Below are 19,337 nucleotides of genomic sequence, written 5' to 3'. Positions count from 1 at the left end.
CTTCCCGTAAATCATGCTGGTTGGAATTAGCAACAGACCTCCTGAGCCCTAGAGGCCAAGCTCCCAGTGAGTCATGATGGTTATTATTAAATATTTATTAAATGAGTTTTTGCACTAAGCGATACAAGGTCAAAAGCAACCACAGGTCTTCCACAGCCAGAGCTGCCATGGTTTTCTTTGGTAACAATTATCGAGACAATTAAAAAAAAAATTGGATCTATAGGAGCCAGGCATGTCTGCATCTGTCACCATGATGGAGGTCCCTGCTGCGGCAGTCGGCTCCAAGGTGGGGAGGAGTTCTTGTCAGCTGTCATAGAACTTGTCACACCAGTGTTCCAATTTTAGAAACCAGTTAATCTAGTGAGAGTGTTTGCTAGTTGTAGATGTAAAGAATCAATACTATACTCCCTGAGGCTGTGATACCTCCTCTTGCTCTGACATTCCAGATAATGTCAGTATTAAAAGGTTTTATATATACACGTAAAGACTGCTGCGTGTGTGCACGCATGCATGCGTATCAGTTTATCAATTTAAGATTCTATGGTACTGTAGGTAGTGCTTATTCAGGTTCAACTTCAAAGAGATTTAATAGAAAAAAAAGATTGGTCCCTATATAAGGTAGTAAGTATTTATAAGAGTTATTGCGAATGTTTCCCTATTAGGTGGCCAAAAACATTGGTTCTACCATATATTGTTTCTCTTAGAGAGACCAGCTGCAGTGAACATTTTTTTTTTGCTTTCTTAATTATGCCTTCATTATACTTTGACTTGAACTTTTTTTTTTTGCTTGCTTGCTTATCTTTCCCAACATGTTTATTAGTAGCCAGTCTTTTCTTTCCCTAATATGAAGGGTTATCACATGTAAAGAGAACTTCTGAAATTATTTATATAATTTTAATATCAAGTATATGCATCAAGCTGAAAAACCAGCCTAGGAAACTGACACACAGGCAGGAATCCTTCACAGAGTCTCTGGATTTCCTGTTTTGAAAACACATTCAAACTTGATCAACCAAAAACCACAACGAATGTACTGATAGTTTCCTCCCCCACTAAATGTACTCTCCATCAGGGAGGAAACACTTCTAACAATAAACCTCACTCAAAAAGATCTGTCAACTAAGTTGTGAGCTACTAGGATAATAAATCTCAATGCTTGAGATATTCTATAATATGTGGGCCGAAACTCACTTTGCTCAGCAAATCTTTTCTCATGAAAAGTGTCATCACATTAGTCTAAATTAAATTTCTTGGGCAGATTTAAAAATATTTAAGAACACAAATTTTCAAACTCTCAAATTCTTTAGAGACACCAGCTTTTACTCCAGTAAAAAATATCTTAAGCCTAGGATTCCTTGCAGAACCTCTCTAGTGTGTACGTATTTGAAAATAATAAAGTTGAATTTATTTTGAAACTATTTCCAATTCAAAAGAACTTTCACTGTGCTGCAAGCTAAGCTGTATTTTATCTAGAACATTCCAAAAGTGAGTTAATAGAAAGTCATGTGCATTTATGAGTATGGGACATAGAACAAAATTTCTGTATGCCAGCTCCACCCTGAGAGCCAGTCTAGCTCTTGCCCCTGTTTAGAAGGTCTGACTCGAGAGTCAGGCCTTCTCTAGTTTGGCCCAAGCGTCTTCGACTCCACCCTATGTCTGCAACGGGAACAAATCGGGATGGTATTAATCCTAGTGACTTAGAAAACGGTAGAGAACTTCAAAGCATAAATGTCCATGTGACATTTCTGCCCCTAGTGTCTATGCCACTGCTGTTTACTCTTCAGGGTTTCTCTCATTTCCTAGGCCTGGGCTAAAGGTAACCTGATGAAATGATTAACTACAGGAATTAGCTTTGAAGCTGGTTTCTGGTCTACATTGAGAGTTATATTACTGGGCCATAGAATCGTAGAATTTTAGAGCTTCAAAGGACCTTTGAGATCAAGTAGTTCAAAAGTAGAGTAAGTTGGAATTGAATTTGGAAAATAATTGTCTCCTGGAACGAATGTAACAGAACAAGTGATTTTTATCTCTAAAGCAAGTTATTGATCTAAAATAGATCAACCAGTCTCAGAAAAGAAGCATTTTAGGAATTCCTTACATTTGAATCAAGGCCATTATATTACAGAAGTAGGAATAAAAAATTTTCTTATGAAAGACAAATTATTACATTGCTTGTCGACTGTTGTGCTGTCATACAAGCCATCCATTTTTCTGACTGAATGAAAGACCTAAGTGGAAAGGAATGAATATCCGTAATATTAAACATAGTTGGAAAGTTTCAAAGAATTTATCCCAGAAGAAAAAGTCTAACTAACCAAGAGAAAAATATATATCTGTATGTGTTTTCCTATTTTATATGAACATAAAAGCCCCTTATCTAATGTAAAATTACCCTGGGAATGAGCTGAGTTTGAGTGCAATGAGGAAGTAGACCCTGAGAAATTGACCTCTTCACTTAACATTTCAGAGGAGGGGGTTGAGTAATTTGATTTGTCGAGTTATAGGAGACTATTGATTCCTTCACATTTTACATTTTTTACTGCACTAAGGGATTACAGATATGTTAGTTATTGATGATGTTGCCTTTGGCCTTTTCATTTTTATTCAGACATATTTGTGAATGAGATTAAAACCCTTAAAGAAAAAAAAAAGAGCTTCTATATTCAGTTAACCCTTTAATATCACTGGGGAAATAGCCATTCGGTTGTTTTTCAACCCAAGCATCCGAAGCCAAGATGCAGTTATAAATGTTTAAGCCTTTGTATACTTGATATTAAGTTTGTGGCATTTTGATAATTACCTATTAAATAATCTAGTATTTCTTGTTTTGTGTTATAGGTGAGGAAACCTCTGTCATATAGTAGGTTTAAGTTAAACCTGTGTTTCCACTTTATTATCCTCTAAGCTATCTTACTGATGTAGTTATCAGTAATTATAAGTTTAAACTTAAAACAGAAAGAAATATGATTGCTCTTAAATTTCCAGACTGGGTAGACTAAGCTTCAACAAGACATACCACGTATGTCCTAGATGAAATGAGGAAGGGGAGCTACTCATTTATCAGGTCCCTGAATTAGTCACGAAGAGCAGCTCTGTTGACTGTCCTTCTCCTCTCCCTCAGTCCACCTGGAAGGCCGCTGTGGTGGAAGGATGTTTGATTGCAGAGATGTGGGGTTCATAGTTGGCGAAGGAGAAGACCACGACATTCCAATCGGAATTGACAAAGCCCTGGAGAAAATGCAGCGTGAGGAACAATGTATTTTGTATCTTGGACCACGGTAAGCAGCATACCAGTTCAGTACACAGTGAAGTTATCGAAAGAACAGGGATACACTTGCTTTTTCAATCAACCTTTTGCTATTTTCAGTGAAGTTAAGGCCAACAGTGGAAACAATTAATTAAATCAGGCTACAGTTAGTCACAGAGTGAGTTAATGGGCCTTATAATATTACAGACATTTGTAAGCCTATTCACTTGATTCATGTGTGTTCAGGGTAGGACTGACAGGCAAGTTTTGCTTTTCTGTTTGTTTTGCCTGCCATATTGCCAAGACAGGAAGCTGTTGGTCCTTCTCACGTGATTCTCTTGCCCCTTCTCTCCTTTTCTCTAAATTAGGCAGGAGGCAGTAAAACGTGGGGGTTAGAAGTTGAAGAAGCATTTGGATGATTTATTACCACTTGAATTTGTGCCACCTGTTCTTATACAGACTCCCTGAAAAAAGAGTGTTCTTCCTGGATCTAAAGGCAGCGGAGATGACTCATTTTTGCCTACATTTTTCCCATCATAAGGATATCCATTAGCACTACCAAGCTTAGAACTATTAGACACTAACTGTCTCTCTGGTGAAAACATGTTTGGTATTATTTTTAGATCTAAAATTATACCATGAATCCAACCCTTCTATCTTGAGAAATGGACCCTTGAGAGAAACCAGGGTGTTTTGATTCTGTTTGTGTGAAAGTGCATCTGCTTATCTCATGTCTCATCCCTCTCTGGATCCTTGGATTTCAGTCAGTAGGATTTTGAGTTATTGAGAACCTTGATGACCTGCACTTACCAATAGGTAATATTGTGCCTTTTGTACAGTTGGTTGCCTTTGTGTAGCCTCGGTCGTAATCCAGTGGCATATTTACCTTTGCCCTAACACTTGAGCCATAATCGTATTTCTTAAGTGATGTTTTAGTCATGCCACTACCCACTTGAAAATCCTTGCAAAATGCTCTACACCTCGAACCCTTTAGAGCTTTCACTGAGGCACCTTTTATTTAATACCTTCTTTTTCTCGGTCTTATTCCCTTTTCAACTAGTATATTCCCACCTTAGTGTTTTATTTACATTTACTATGTATTTGTAGTTCACTTAGGTGAATCTGTTTCTATAAGGAACTTTTTAATTCAGGTGGTGCATAGAGAGGCTATCTCTTCCATATCCAAGTAATATCTAACTATTTTTAATCCAGCATTCCAAAGTTACAGTAGTTCTAAACTCATATAAACAGAGTGGTATTTATGTCCATGTGTTTTCAGATCTAAGTTCCTTGAAGATGAGTTCTCTATACATTGTGAGCATATAATATGAATTGGTTCATTACATTTTAACCTAGCTGACAAGCCAGTTGTGGGAACAGATGTCTCAAGTTTAATGGCAAAGGGAAACAGGAATTATCCTTATATTTATTAATGCAAATAGTTCCTTGCAAGTTTAAATTGTTGTATGATTAGTGATTAAAAAAAAAAAAACATGCAGCTTACCAGCTGTGTACTCGACTCTCCTAAGCCTTAGTTTCCCTTTATGTAAAATGGGGATAATGGTATCTACCATACAAAGTTGTGGAGGAGTGAATGAGATAATGCATGTAAAGAGTGTAGCAAAGTGCCTGACACAGCCAAACCCTTAGTATGTTAGCTATTATTGCTGTTGTGATGATTATCTCTCTCTTCCATTTTACTCTCAGACCATAAGGAAAGGGAAACCCCATTTTAACATATGGTAGATTTTTCAGGCATAAAAGTTGTCAACAAGTTTTCATAAATTACTAGATATAAAAGTTTTTCATATGTTTTATGGAAATAATTTAGCATAGTTAGAAAGGAACATGTTCTTTTCTCTTCAAGATGTTGCTTAGTATGTTGAGGAGTCATTTAAAGTGCAGAGTCTACACCAGGAGACTGTCCACGCGGGTGCTGCGTAAGATTATCCGTGTATCTAGAGAATCCCTGCCCACCGGGCATGCAGTGAGCGTGTGCAGTGAATTTGCTTGTCTTACCAGAGTCCCACTTATAGATACATTGCATCTGAGTGTGGCTATAAATATGGCTGTTGCAAATATGTGTTCTGTGTTACGCTTAGTGTCATCTGTATTTCATGCTCCAAAAACCCCAGGGCATATACCTTCCCTTTCATTCTGATAGACTCCTTGGCAGGATGTTTTCATAGTAAGGAATTCATAAAACACTTCCAGAGAAGCCATTTTCTCTCTTCTCATCAGGACAGTGTCTTTCATATTGTTTTAAATACAGTGACTGATTAAGCTCTTTTGTTTCAGGTAAAGTATGGCTAGTTTTAGCTTTTTTCTTTTTTCTTCCTTATCTTCTGTCCTGCACCAACCCCATAGGCTGCCAAGAGCCAGAGTATCTCAGTTATGCGGCAGTGTGGGTCAGAAACTCAACAACTTTCTGGGACACACAGAGTCTGAATTTAAATCCTGGCTCTACCACTGCCTCTTTGTGTGATTCTCAGGAAGCACTTCTCTCTGAGCCTCAGTTTCTTCATCTGTAAAAAGGAAGCAGTTGGTAAGAGCAGTTGCATACAAGGTGCAAGTGCTTCTTGTACGCACATAAAGGCTGAATGGTCATTAGCAGTCATTATTTGTATCTCTGCTCTCTGCAGGCACCTGTCAGTTTAAGAACATTGATACTGGATTCCTTCTGTTACTGTAATCCAGCTTGTCTTTTGGTTAAGCCTAGAATTCCTCTTGTGGTGTTCTGTCTTTCAGTCAGATGAATTTGTGTGCCCTGGGTCCTTCCTCACCCAGCCTAATCCAGCATAAATCAGACAACTTTCTGTAAAATAGGAAGTCAGGTTAAATGCTCCCAAAACAGTTCGGTATGAGCTTACACCCCCCCAGGATTATGTTTTCCACATGTGTCTTCACAGAGTTTCTTCATTTGAACCCAGGAAAGACTGTAGAAATCATATCCTTCCTTAGTCTTCTTTAATCCCGTTGATGATAACCAGAACAATTTGGTGCCTGCCCTCGACCCAAACCCTCACCCTCCTCGCCCCCCAGCCACGGAACTCCTATTTTTAAGCGTTGTAAGGCAGCTGTTCGCATCCTCGGCACTATTGACATTTGGGGCCGGATATTTCTTGGCTGGGGGAGCTGTCCTGTGCATTGTAAGATGTTTGGTAGTGTCCCTGACCTCTACCCACTAGAAGTCAGAAGCCTCCTAGTTGTGACAAACCCCAAATCTCTAGACATTGCTAGATGTCCCTGATAGGGATGGGGGATTAACCCCTTTTGAGAGCCACTGGTCTAAGGCAAGAGCATCTGTTGGGTTTGTACCTGTTTAGCACAGGGCTCCAAATAGAACATGCTGTCAGTAAACACATGCTCAGTGAGGACTCACCTGCCTACCTGATTCCCATCAGTTAAGGAATGTTCTTTTATTTACCAGATGGCAGAAACAAAATAGGAGATATATCGGTCTAAGAGCTCAAAGTAGAAAACTAGTCACAACTTCCTACAGTTGGCCACTGGTAATTATGTCCTCTTTTATTTCTTTGCTGAAGATACCCTTTGCCCTGATATTAAAACTACCACACCCCATTCCTACCAGCTCTCACTCCATCTCTATGCCTCTCTCTGCCTCCAGCTTCCATTTTCTTGTGTAACAGGGGAGGTAAATGAGTAAGCATTTTCTTCCTGAAAAATTCAGGCAGGGAGTAAAGAAGTGGTACAAATAGCAAGAGGTGAGTGTTCCCACTCTAGTCCTTTTGCCCCAGAGAAAACTGAAGGTATTAATACATCAACTTGGTTTTGGCCTGGTTTCAAACCATAGCCTGAGAGTTTGCGTTTACTAAGATTTTTGCAGTGCCATTCCATATACTAAAGAGTAGTTTGCTTGAAACAGACGGAGCAGAGTATATTCCAGTGAACGTTTTCCTAATACGCTGGGCATTGTTCTACATGCTGGGAAACCACTGAACCAGACAGACAAAGCTCCATCAGAATTTCCATTCTAGTAGATGTGTGCTCCTTCAAATGCCTTGGATGTGTTAAATTTTTAAATGATCCCAAAAAGCAAATTTATATATCCCCGTAATTTTATTCAGTGAGTTTTGGCTAAAAAGTGTAGTGTTTTACAGTGTTATAGCCAGAGAGCTATGAGAATACAGTACAGAGTATTTCTCTTGATGAGGTATTAGACTTTGCTGGGGCTGTTCTTTTTGATTATACATTTGTTTTCTAGTATGCTTTCTGCAAGTCTTGAAGAAATACTATGAGGACGTATATCCTTCCTGATGTGTGCACCTTCCCCCCACTTACCTGAATGGAAGTGGTACTTTTGGAAGGGGACAGCACTTTAAAGTTAAAAGCTTATTAAAACATACCTCTCCCAAATCAGCACTGTAATGATTATAGTGCCTGTCTTCTCTGGGTCCTGATAGAGCTTCAGGGAAAGCCCTTATAGTCAAATAATGGCTGTTTTATAGAAAGAATTAGATATAAAATCAAGCAGAAAAAGAGACAGTGACATTTAAAATCACACTAAGCAAGCTGTCCCAAGGAGTACAGGTGTTGCATTACATATGAATATGAAGAAGAAAACTAAATGCAGCCTGGTTTCTTAAAAAAACCACAGCAGTGATACTTGGCACTATATCTTCTGATCAACATCTGGTTTGTCTTCAGGGCCTTTGATGTGCGTAGTTTGCAAATGATAGCTCTATGCTGATGTGATGCCTCAAAATACTGAAGGGGGTGCCTGGAAATACACCAATTCTTTAAAGTTTTATTTTTTTTACTCTCCATTTCAGATATGGTTTTGGAGAGGCAGGGAAGCCTGAATTTGGCATTGAACCTAATGCTGAGCTTATATATGAAGTTACACTTAAGAGCTTCGAAAAGGTGAGAAAATACCAACTTCTCTGAAATCATGACAGATTTCTTCTCCATCCACTTCTTGTAAATTAGTGTCTTATATTACCAGGTGGTATAGATAGATGGTATTTGTTTGTATATTGTGCTTTTCATGACCAAGTTTGTCTCCTGTCTCTGACGCTGCTTCTAGAGCACAGGACAACTGATACAGCACAGCTGATACACAACCAAGGAGCTCAGTGTTCTTATTTTGTTCCTATGTGTCAGCCTTTTTTTTTTTTTATTAACTTTTTTGGGTAGAAGCCAAGACTTGTTCCCTTATTTGTTCCTAGACTTGTTCTTTTTGTACTTTTTTTCCTGGGTTGAAGACAAAAAGGTTCATGTTCTTGCCAAGCATCTCCTTGGGGGAGTGGGGTGCAGTTTTCCAGGGCTGGACGGATCATACCCTTCACAGGACTCGTGAAGAGGCCTTCACTGTGGCTCCAAGTTATCCAAAATGCAAGGGCTTCATGGGCCACCAGGCTCGGTGGCAAGGAACACAAGGAACAAACCTGCTAACCCTAGACTTTTTCTTTTTGTACCTGTCCAAGTAGAAAAAAAGAGAGCGTTTGCCTCAGGTTCCAGAAATGGCACGCCTCCTTGAGTGTATTTCCATCTCAAACCCACCTCTGGAGGCTCCCAGCAGCAGCTTCCTTGGACAAACGCAGAGCATGTGCCTGAGCTAGGTACGCTGTCCCATCCAGCTACATCCCCTGCACCACCAGAGCCCAGCCCTTCCCCGAGAGCCTCAGGAACTGCATCTTGTAGACCTTCTTCATCCCCACAGTGCTACCTCCATGTTCCATACTTCAAGCTTTGGACTGGGAACGTGACTGTTTTTATGTTATTAGACTCAGAAAGGAAATCATTGTCCTGTAGGCCTCTAACTTTGGGATCCTCCCCAAACAGCGATGTTCCTCATCATAACACATTCCCCAAAACAAACGTATGCTCTTGTCACAACCATTGCTTGTTGTCAGGTAACGTCTTCTGAAGTCCTGCTAGCTCAGTACTGATCCTCCAAAGCTGTCTTCATAGCACAAAGTGGTTTTTATTTTTAAAGAGGGAGAAAATAATTTTTAGCAATAAAGTAACCCCCACCCCTTCCCATCACAGCCCAGTGGACCTTGTACACTCAGGAGCCTCCTCACTGTAGTACGCCACAGCGAGCCTGTGCTCAGTCACGGCTGCAAGGGCATAGGCCAGGCTGCACTGCTAGGTGTATTTGAAACCACGTGATCAATCCAAGAAAAAGATACAAGAATTGCAAATATATATGCATCCAGCATAGGAGCACCTCAATATATAAGGCAGATGTTAACAGACATAAAAGGAGAAATTGACAGTAACACAATAATAGTGGGGGATTTTAACACCCCACTTAGATCAATGGACTGATCGTCCAGACAGAAAATCAGTAAGGCAACACATGCCTTAAATGACACTGTAGACCAGATGGACTTAATTGATACTTATAGAGCAATCCATCCAAAAGCAGCAGAATACACATTCTTTTCAAAAGTGCACATGGAACATTCTCCAGGATAGATCACATGCTGGGTCACAAAGCAAGCCTCAGTAAATTTAAGGAAATTGAAATCATATCGAGCATCTTTTCTGACCACAGTGCTATGAGATTATATTTGAAACCATGTGACAGTGTGTGGCAGTGATGGAGGCAACATGAATTCATTTTCTGTTTTGTAATACTAAGAATAGATTTATAATCAATAAAGACTGAACCTAATATAAAAAATGCAGAGTGCTTGTTATTAGATTTTTAAATAATAAAGTTAAATTATTAAGAATCAACATAGGGTTGCCAGGAAGACTAGTAACTCTCATTATTCACTTTAAAAAGGAGGGGATATATATACCACTGTCTTTTGAATAGAGAATTTCATATTTACCCACTTAAGCTTCATAATTCTTATGCAGTAAATAGCACTGACACAGCCATTGTCATCTTCCCTAAAGGACTGCAGATTGTTCTGTTGACTCTTTATGATCCAGCTGTTCATAATGAAAGTGCAGTTGTCCCTGGATTCGTATCTATAATGGGGGAGGAGTAATGATACACACAGTATAAATTAGCAGGTGATCATGAAAGCATTTGTTTACATCTTGGCATCACCTCTATCCTCCCACTTATGTTTTCCTTGAAATTCCCCAAGTACGCATCTGCAAGTTGCTACAGTTTGGAGGCTTTAGTATGTCTGGTTGTTTCAGAATAGAGAGACAACTACATGACCTGGAATTTTTAAAGTGTGTATGAATATACAACTGTGACTTGACTACAATAGTGTTACCATTTTAGAGTTGAAAAACTGAGGCTTGAGAGAAACTTGCCTAAATTATAATAGCAGTTTAGCGGCAGAGTTTGCAGGAGGGAGATAGGGGCCCCAGCTTCCATCGTGTGGCCTCACCTCGTAATTCTAAAGGCACATTCTTTAACGATGCTCAACAGTTCATCTTCCTTACGGTATTATTGCCTGCACCTCCCTCTTGAGCAGCATGGATCAAGCTACAGCTTTGTCCTCATGGAAAGTGAGTTCTAGCCTAGCAGTGCATTGGCAAGGGCACACAGTTTTAAAAGCCAGTGTGTTTCGGGGTGTGGGTATCCTCTAGGAGTAGCTATTGTTTCTTCTTATGGACATCAGCTGATGCTTTTTCCTTCTCTGTTCATCTAACCATTGTCACACATTTACACAACAGGCCAAAGAATCCTGGGAGATGGATACCAAAGAAAAATTGGAGCAGGCTGCCATTGTCAAAGAGAAGGGAACTGTGTACTTCAAGGTATGTGGGTCTTTGTACAATCCTTCCCATCTCAAAGAATTTATTCAAGTATCAATTAATTGTGCTGATATTCCCTATTCTGAATTCTATACCCTTCTGGATAAGAATAAGCCTGAATTTTTACAAGTCTGTCATTTTCAGTATAAGAAATGGTGAGACAGAATGAATTATGTGACAAAAAGAATACAAAAGCCTCTTGTACACATTCTACTCTAGATTGTAAGCCTCCGCAAAGTCAGACCAGGTCCGGCTTGCCCACCCACTGTGTATCACTCAAGACCTAAAGTATCTTGCTTGGTACATAGTGGTCACTCAACAAGTATTTGTGGGACGAAACAAAGAATGAATAGAATAATTGTTAGCAAGTAGTAGAATTCAAAGGGCTAAGTTTCATATCATTTTCCTTTCCACTGTCTTGGGGAAGTCACTTAGGTACATGATAAAAGGAAAGATTATGCACAGATTTCAAAAGGAACTGGCAGGAGGAGAGTATAAATTTCTTCTAATGGCCAAGATGATCCCTGCCACACTTGCTTTTGTGAGAAAAAAGCAGAAATTCCTGAATGATATTTGTCATTTATTGATTCTTGAAAACACTTTCTTATAATCTAGGAATGTGTTGTTTCCTCACTTAGATTTTAAACCCGATACAGTAAAAAAAGAAACAGCGCTTTGTTCAGTTCTAATCAGAATGTACTATCCATTGCTTCCCCATTGCCAGATATTATACCTTCTCCACATCAAGCAGAAAGGGCTTAGCGCAGAAGAGAATGAGAGAAAGAATGGGAGTTTTGTCAAGGTTTCTTTTTTTTCCTTGCTGCTGTGATCCAGGAGCAAAAAAAAAAAAAAAAAAATTAGATGATGTTTTCAACAGTCTATCAAGCAATGATACATCAGTGTACTTCAACAAGTCTTCATGGAGAACCTGCTGTAAGACATGTCCTTGCGTTGACAGCCTTGTCTGGAGGGAGGGGAGGCAATATTAACCCACATGAAACAACTAGAGAATTATGTAAGACTGTATAACCAACATAGACTCACGCAGCCAGAGGGCAACAGGTATGGTTATTATTTTCTAAACTTTGAGAGGAGCCCCATTATTGAGTCATGAAATCAGTTTAGTGGAAGTGTATTGCCTTATGTAGTAAGGATACACTTTGTTTCACAAAACTTTGTTCAGTTGTGTGTGAGTGGGTACTAGGTCATAATTTAAAACATTTCTTACTGTGGGTGTAGATAATATATAATTATTTCTATTTATTTATAACTATTACATTAAAATAATGTATGGATCACCAGAAAGCATTACGATATGGCAGAATGACCTCTGAATTGGGAAAACTGGGCTTTATGGCTCCAAATGATTTAAAGTCATTTAAGGTCCAAAGAGATTAATTTTTCATGTGAAAAGTGAGGGAGTTAAATTAGAAGACTCCTAAGTTTCCTTCCAGCCCTAAAATTCGGTGCGTTTCTGAACTCGCAAGAACAACTTTGATTTTTTTAAATTCTAATTGAGGTATTGGATACCTCTGTAACTATGAATAGGTAGATTCCAGATGAGTTATTTGTAGACCCAAATACCTAATACACTAGAACAAAAAGAAAATTTTCTGTAAAATTACTTAAGACCAAAGGTCCTGAACTATGTTTTCCTATCTACTTGGAGTCCATAAAAGTCTAAGTGTATTTTTTATATTTCCCAAAACCTCTGAAAAGAATATTAACATTTGGTAGAGGGGTTGCAACTTTTGGCATTTGACTAGAATTAACTCGATGTAATAAAACAGCTTGGCTATTCAGAAGCTCTGATTGGTTGCTGATGACTTAAATAATGTTGTAAAGCCACGTGTCATATAGCTGTGTCCTGAATATATAGAGAGATGGCCAGAATTTACGATCAGCAACAGAAAGCAGTGTTAAATTGTCTGTACAGTTACTAAACTTTGTTGCTTCTTAGCATCATAACTGCAACAGTGATTTGTGTATTTCATAATACTATGAACCCTCTTAAAATTACTGATCTTTGGATAAAATCTGGATCAGCAGTCACACATATGGAACATATTATTTTTAACATGCAATTTGATAGACAAAATCTTTCAAAACATTAGTTTATTGGGGGAAAATTAATGAAAGGTTCAAAACCACTGACCAAAGACCTTTCCCCCAGAATGTCTCTGAACATTTTGTACTACTCAGAACTTCCCTGGAGGCACCTTCATAATTAGAGGTAAAAGATCCCGGCAGTGATCCTAGTTTTACCTGTAAGACTTCAGAAATGGTTGGTAGGTGGGTTCCTGCACACATTCCCTTTTCAAATGTCAGGGCAGGTTTCAATCTGCTGTGCTGCCTTCCCGGCCCATAGAGTTTCCAGGGTGTTTGACTTGGTGCCTTGTGCACAGCGCAGAGCCCGGGTGTGTGGGCCAGAGCAGAGGTGGGGTACATTGCATGCCACCCGCACGTTGGAGCTCCATTTTCATTGACCTCTTGGTTTGGTTTACACGTAAGTGGGTAAGTCTCTCCCCGTAGTAGGGTAGAATTGTAATAAGCTCCCATTGTAAATGGGAGTGATTTTGGCGTTTAGAGTGTAAACTCCTATCAACCTCTGAACGCTAAAGAGAAGAAAGGTAGGAGAGGACTCTCTTCATTTGGCTCTGAAAATAATTATTAAGCACGTTTAACAATGTGATGTTACGCCAGGCATTGTGCAAGTCAGTTAAACAGACATGGTTTTTGCCCTCATAGCTGACAGCATTCTGCGGGACAAGAACATTAACTATCACACGTGTTTCTCTTTTCTGACTTGGAGGCAGAGTGGTAAGGCTGAGGACACTTTCTAACCAAGAGGTTCTTGCGCCCCCTTGTGCTCCTTGGGGAAAAAAGCATTTCTAAAGCAAGCTAGTTAAGGATCGTCCTTCAACCATGGAACCCTTTGCAGACAAACCAGGCTTTGCTATGTTTTGACCACCATTACTGAACCAGGAAACCAGTGCTATGATTTAGAAACAAGTCATCTATGACTCTAGGATTTTAGGTTAAAAAAACTAAAAACCTGCCCCTCTTTCTTGTTCCTTCACTCTTTTAGAGCAGGATTTCTCAACCTCAGCACAATCGACATTTGGGGCTGTATAAATTCTGTTTGGCAGGAGGCTGTTCTGTGCATTTAGCAGCATCCCTGGCCCCTACCCACTAGATGCCGGTGGTACACACATATTCTCCAGCTGTGACAACAAAAAACGTCTCTAAACGTTGCCAGATGTCCCTTGGGGGCAGAATCACCCTAGTTGAGAACTCCTGTTTTAGTACATCAGAAGCAGAAATAACACAGAGGTCTTTGTTCATTAGAAGTTGAGATATAAGTAAAATTATATATACTATATAAGAAAAGGCTATCAAAAAATTAGAGTGCTCTATAAAGGTAAGGAACATTTATGTATTATGAAGTCTAATACTTTGGGTTTTTTTTTTTTTAGAAACCATAGCCTCTACCATTCTGATAGTCAGAACCTACTGAAGTGGTAGGGTCTGGATCTTTGTCCTCTCTGACTCTTCTTTTCTTTCTCTATGACAATGTATTAGTCAGAAAGGTAATTGGAACACTAAAGATGGAGGAGGAGAGAGAGGAAGAAGAAACTAGGCGTAACAGGGAAAATGCCTTACCTAATCTAAATGAGGTGACACCTTTTATTTTCACCTACGCCTCCATTTTGCTCCCAATGATTGAAAAACTTTTGATTCCATAGTTATATTCCTTTGACCTTAATGTTTACTTAGCACACCTTCATTAAGGGCCTCCTTATGTTAAACCCTGGATATTCCAAAAGGGATAGGACATGCTTCCTGTCCCAAAGAGCTCACAGTCCAGCAAGAGAAAAGACAATGACAGAAAAGGCCCAACCCTGAAACTGGTGAGGACTTTAATCTTGAGTAGTGGGCCTAAGGCTAAGACAAACTGTAAGTACAGACAACCCCCGACTTACAGTGGTGTGAAAGCAATACACATTCAGTAGAAGCCACACTTTGAATTTGGGGTTTGACTTTTCCTGGGCTGGCGATATAATCAGCAGCAGTGAGCACAGCTCCCGGCCCTGCAACCACGGAGGCAAATAACCGGTACAGCCATTCTGGACCCACACAACCATTCTGTTTCTCACTTTCAGGACAGTATTCAGTAAATTACATGAGATATTCAACACTTCATTATAAAACAGGCTTTGTGTTAGATGATTTTGCCTAACTGTAGGCTAATGCCAGCGTTCTGATCACACTTAAGGTAGGCCAGGCTAAGTTATACTGTTTAGTAGGTGAGGGGTAGTAAATGCATTTCAGCTCCCCCGGGGTGTGTTGGGAGGTAACCCCGTTGTAAGCTGAGGAAGATCTGTACTTTCAGACCCAGCCCCTCTCCTTGGAACTGGTCTACCCCATCCTTATCACCAAAAATCGACATCGGGGCTTCCTTTCTACAGATGCAGCTCATTTTTATGCCAACCACCTGAATTCCTTTATAACGGGAACATTCTTGTAGACTTAGTCTGTGATTTTTCTCTTCTTAGTCATTGGGTGACGTTTGGAGTGCATGGGGAGACATAACTCTACACTGATGTGTATGCCCTGCTTTGACTGTGGTAAATCCTAGTGACATGATCTCAACACTGTTCATTGGTCAGACATTGAATTGAATGTCCTAAGAGATGTGGCTGCAATTCTGCCATCTGGCGGGATGTGTTATGTTTTCGAGCTTATGGTCACCTCCTGCAGAGGAGACGCCTCACCTGTACCCCCATCTTATTTGTGTACTTACCAGCTATCACTCCTCTCATTCATCCTAAAATGGCAGTAAACACATTGTTTCAGCCCATTATTTCTTGTATAGAGCAGATATAATTCATGTGAATTAATTACACAATTTTTATTCACAATTTTTAGAATTCTAATCAGGTAAGAGAGCAAAAATATGGTTAAGAGAAAGAGCTTTCTCATGTAGTTAGGTGACTAACACCTGTGTGATTTATGTTTTATAGTTATTTATGTTGGATGGCTGCTCTTCAACTATGTATATTCCCATTGTCTATAAATCAGAGGTTAGCAGACCACAGCCTGTTTTTGTAGGTAAGGGTCTACTGGGACACAGCCACGCCCCTTTATTTATATATTGTCTGTAGCTGCTTTTGTACTACCAAGGACAGAGTTGCAACAGAGACTGTTTGGTCTGCAAAGCCTAAAATATTATCTGCCCCTTTACAGGAAATGTTTGCCAACCCCTGGTTTAAATAAGATTCGCTGGGTTTGGGACTAGCACTTGCCAAAATATAGTGTGTGCTGTGCAGTGCTGATCGTCAGGAGGAGAAAAGGGAAAAGTAACTTCCCTTCAAGTAAACTAGTGAGATAGTCTACAGCTACTCACCAGCCCTTTGAAAGTCTGGTAAATTTTAGCACCAAAGAATGTAACCCAAAAGCCTTGATGCCCACCTGCTGAAAGAACTGCCCCCTCTGAAAAGGGTGAGATGGTAAATGCTGGACAAGAGCATTACGGTGCCGGGCCCTGCACCAGCTCAGAGGTCACTGGAACTTGAGAAGGAAGGGGGAAAGCTGCCTTGAGAGCCACCTCCTGAGAACAGAAGGAAATGATCAGATACCTTGGTTGGTACGAGGTGGTTGTCTCCTTTTGCGGATTTGCTTTTCTCAGGGAGGGCTGAGCTTACACATCCTTTGTACCCGCTCCAGAGCCTGTACAGCAAGTAATTACTGGCTTTTCTGTGTTAGGGAGGCAAGTACATGCAGGCGGTGATTCAGTATGGGAAGATAGTGTCCTGGTTAGAGATGGAATATGGCTTATCAGAAAAGGAATCGAAAGCTTCTGAATCATTTCTGCTCGCTGCCTTCCTGAACCTGGCCATGTGCTACCTGAAGCTTAGAGAATACACCAAAGCCGTGGAATGCTGTGACAAGGTAAAGTGTCTTCGTGTGGGATGAATGTTAGATAGTCCGGATCTTTTTTCTCCATCCTCGTACTCAGTCGTCGTCTGCTTCCTCTCAGCCAAGCTTTGGATTTTTCATTTTGCTTTGTTTTGTTTGGGATTATTTGTTTCTCAGTAAGAATTGGGAAGTTCAGAAAGATTTTTTTTTTTACTACAGTCATACTTTCCTAATGCCTAGAATATTTATAATAATACATTATGAGTAAAAGTTTTGATAAAATGAAGCAATTTTTATCCATGACCTTAAGTCGATGGTATTTGGTACCAGATTACACAATTTAATAAGAACATTTAACTGAAGCCTTTTAGGATTTTAAGAACAGACTGTGGCTGCTCATGCAGGGATATATACAAGTCACTTTTTATTATAATCATATTTATTCACTGACTAGGAAGATACATAAATAATTTGCAAGACCCACAAAGCATCAGCATCCCTTATTACATCTCTATCGTTAACATGTTAATAAGCAGCACCTAAGTACCAAAAGACCAGTAACAGTGTCATGTGTACGATTCTGTTCTTTTCTGCACTAGCTGATGCTGTTGTGTTGGGTATTTGGCCTCAGAGTGAGCAGTGTATATTATACTATGGGAAAAAGCTAGTAACTGGATATATCTTAAAGATAGACAAAGGAAAGAGGAATAACACGCAGCTATTTCATACCTTCTTTGTAAGATTATTTTTGAGATTTAAGATTTTGAGTTTTGTGGATGTGTTCCCTATCATGTTATACTAAATTTTTGCCTGAGAAAAGAATGTTATTATTAATTACATTTTTAAACTTTGTGCCTCTTTATTATAGAAGTAGTATAAAGTCATTCAAAATTCAGACATTACAGAAACATACAAGAAACTGAGTCCATTCATAAAATTCCCATTGACCCTCTCCCAAGACCACAATCATTCATTTCCCACACACCTTCCTTTTGTTTTTCCATACATAGTAACATGTATATTTTTTAATGAGAATGTATAGATGTATAAAACAAGGACATCTTTCTGCATCTATCAGTTCATCATATAACTCTTCTTCATTCTTTTTAAAGTCTATATAGTATCAATTGTATGCATCTATCATAATTTATTTAACCAGTCCGTTTTGGTAGATTTCCAGGTTTTTGATATTATAAATTATGTAGTGTTTCTCTGCATATGTGTGGAATTATTTCTCTATGATAAAATTCCTAGGAGTGGAAATACTGGGTCAAAAGATGTTATTTTAATATATTTAAATTTTAATACTTCATATATTATTGAATATTATCAGTGGTTTCCTTTCTCAGTAGTATTGGTAACAAAAAATTCTTATTTTTATTTCTTGGATACCAATGAAGTTGCACATCTTTTCATGACTTGTTAGCCATTTGTGTTTCTTCTGTGAATTACTTGTTCACATCTTTCCACCAGATTATTTGTTTTTTTATTGATTGAGGTAGCCTCACATTATCACTGTTAACCCTTTGTCTGACAGTAGGGACCTTGTTCTCACTTGCTTGTCTTTGATGATGGTATCTTTTTCTGAAAAGAGTTTTAATATTTCATAGTAAAATCTCTCTTTTTAGAAAAGTCTTCCCCATCCTACAATAATAAAAATAACCTTGTTCAGTACTTTAAAAACGTACTCCAGGGCTTCCCTGGTGGTGCAGTGGTTGAGAGTCCGCCTGCCGATGCAGGGGACACGGGTTCGTGCCCCGGTCCGGGAAGATCCCACATGCCGCGGAGCGGCTGGGCCCGTGAGCCATGGCTGCTGAGCCTGCGCGTCTGGAGCCTATGCTCCGCAACGGGAGAGGCCACAACAGTGAGAGGCCCACGTATCACCAAAAAAAACCTACTCCAACTAGGTTTACTTTAAAAAAAATAAATAAATAACCCCATTATATTTTATGGGGGGGGGTCTTTTGCATCTAGTTGGTCTAGAATTTGTGTGTTTATGATACGAGGTAAGAATCTAACTTATTTTCTACATGGATAGTCACTGCCTTGGCCCCATTTATTGGAAAGTTAATCCTTTCCCTACACGATTTACATTACCATCTTTGTGATTATTAAATCTTTTTGTATACATACACGAGTCTGTTTCTGAATGCCTTGTTCTCTTCCACTGACCTCTTTGTCTGTGGAGTACTTACCACTGTTTTAATAGTAGTTTTAATAGTTTCAATAGTTGAATAGTATATCTTTTTCTCTGGTGGGTCAAGTCCCCTCATTATTTTTGTGTTTCCAGAATTTTCTCTGCCATTCTTAGTCATTTACTTCTTCCACTGGACTTCATATGAACTTTTCAAAAGTCCTCCTCCCAAGTCCCTTGGGAACCTTTATAGAAATTGCATTAAATATAGAAATTAATTTGGATATTTTGATCAGTAGTATATAACTACCTTGAGCCTGAGCTTTTCAATATGCCTTTTCCAGT

General features: G+C 39.3%; 1 protein-coding gene and 1 long non-coding RNA gene across 20 annotated transcripts in view; one reads left to right on the top strand and one right to left on the bottom strand.

Annotated features, from left to right (window-relative positions):
* FKBP5 (FKBP prolyl isomerase 5) overlaps positions 1–19,337 on the top strand; it is a 98,443-nt gene that overhangs the window by 75,718 nt on the left and 3,388 nt on the right. For all 16 annotated transcript variants that reach the window (XM_060162671.1, XM_060162672.1, XM_060162675.1 and 13 more), the window contains 4 exons: positions 3,122–3,278; positions 8,041–8,131; positions 10,859–10,942; positions 16,706–16,891. In XM_060162671.1, the coding sequence (XP_060018654.1) occupies positions 3,122–3,278; positions 8,041–8,131; positions 10,859–10,942; positions 16,706–16,891 (518 nt within the window). The remainder of the gene's footprint in view (positions 1–3,121; positions 3,279–8,040; positions 8,132–10,858; positions 10,943–16,705; positions 16,892–19,337) is intronic.
* The window catches only part of LOC132527273 (uncharacterized), a 136,444-nt gene continuing 117,987 nt past the window's right edge, over positions 881–19,337 (bottom strand). For all 4 annotated transcript variants that reach the window (XR_009542931.1, XR_009542928.1, XR_009542930.1 and 1 more), the window contains 2 exons: positions 10,054–10,195; positions 881–3,228 (listed from right to left, as the gene is read on the bottom strand). This is a non-coding gene — a long non-coding RNA (uncharacterized LOC132527273). The remainder of the gene's footprint in view (positions 3,229–10,053; positions 10,196–19,337) is intronic.

Source organism: Lagenorhynchus albirostris, chromosome 10 (genome assembly GCF_949774975.1).
Source record: "Lagenorhynchus albirostris chromosome 10, mLagAlb1.1, whole genome shotgun sequence".
NCBI lineage: Eukaryota > Metazoa > Chordata > Mammalia > Artiodactyla > Delphinidae > Lagenorhynchus > Lagenorhynchus albirostris.
Note: the sequence above shows the minus strand (reverse complement) of the source record. Positions and strands in the feature narration are given on the sequence as shown.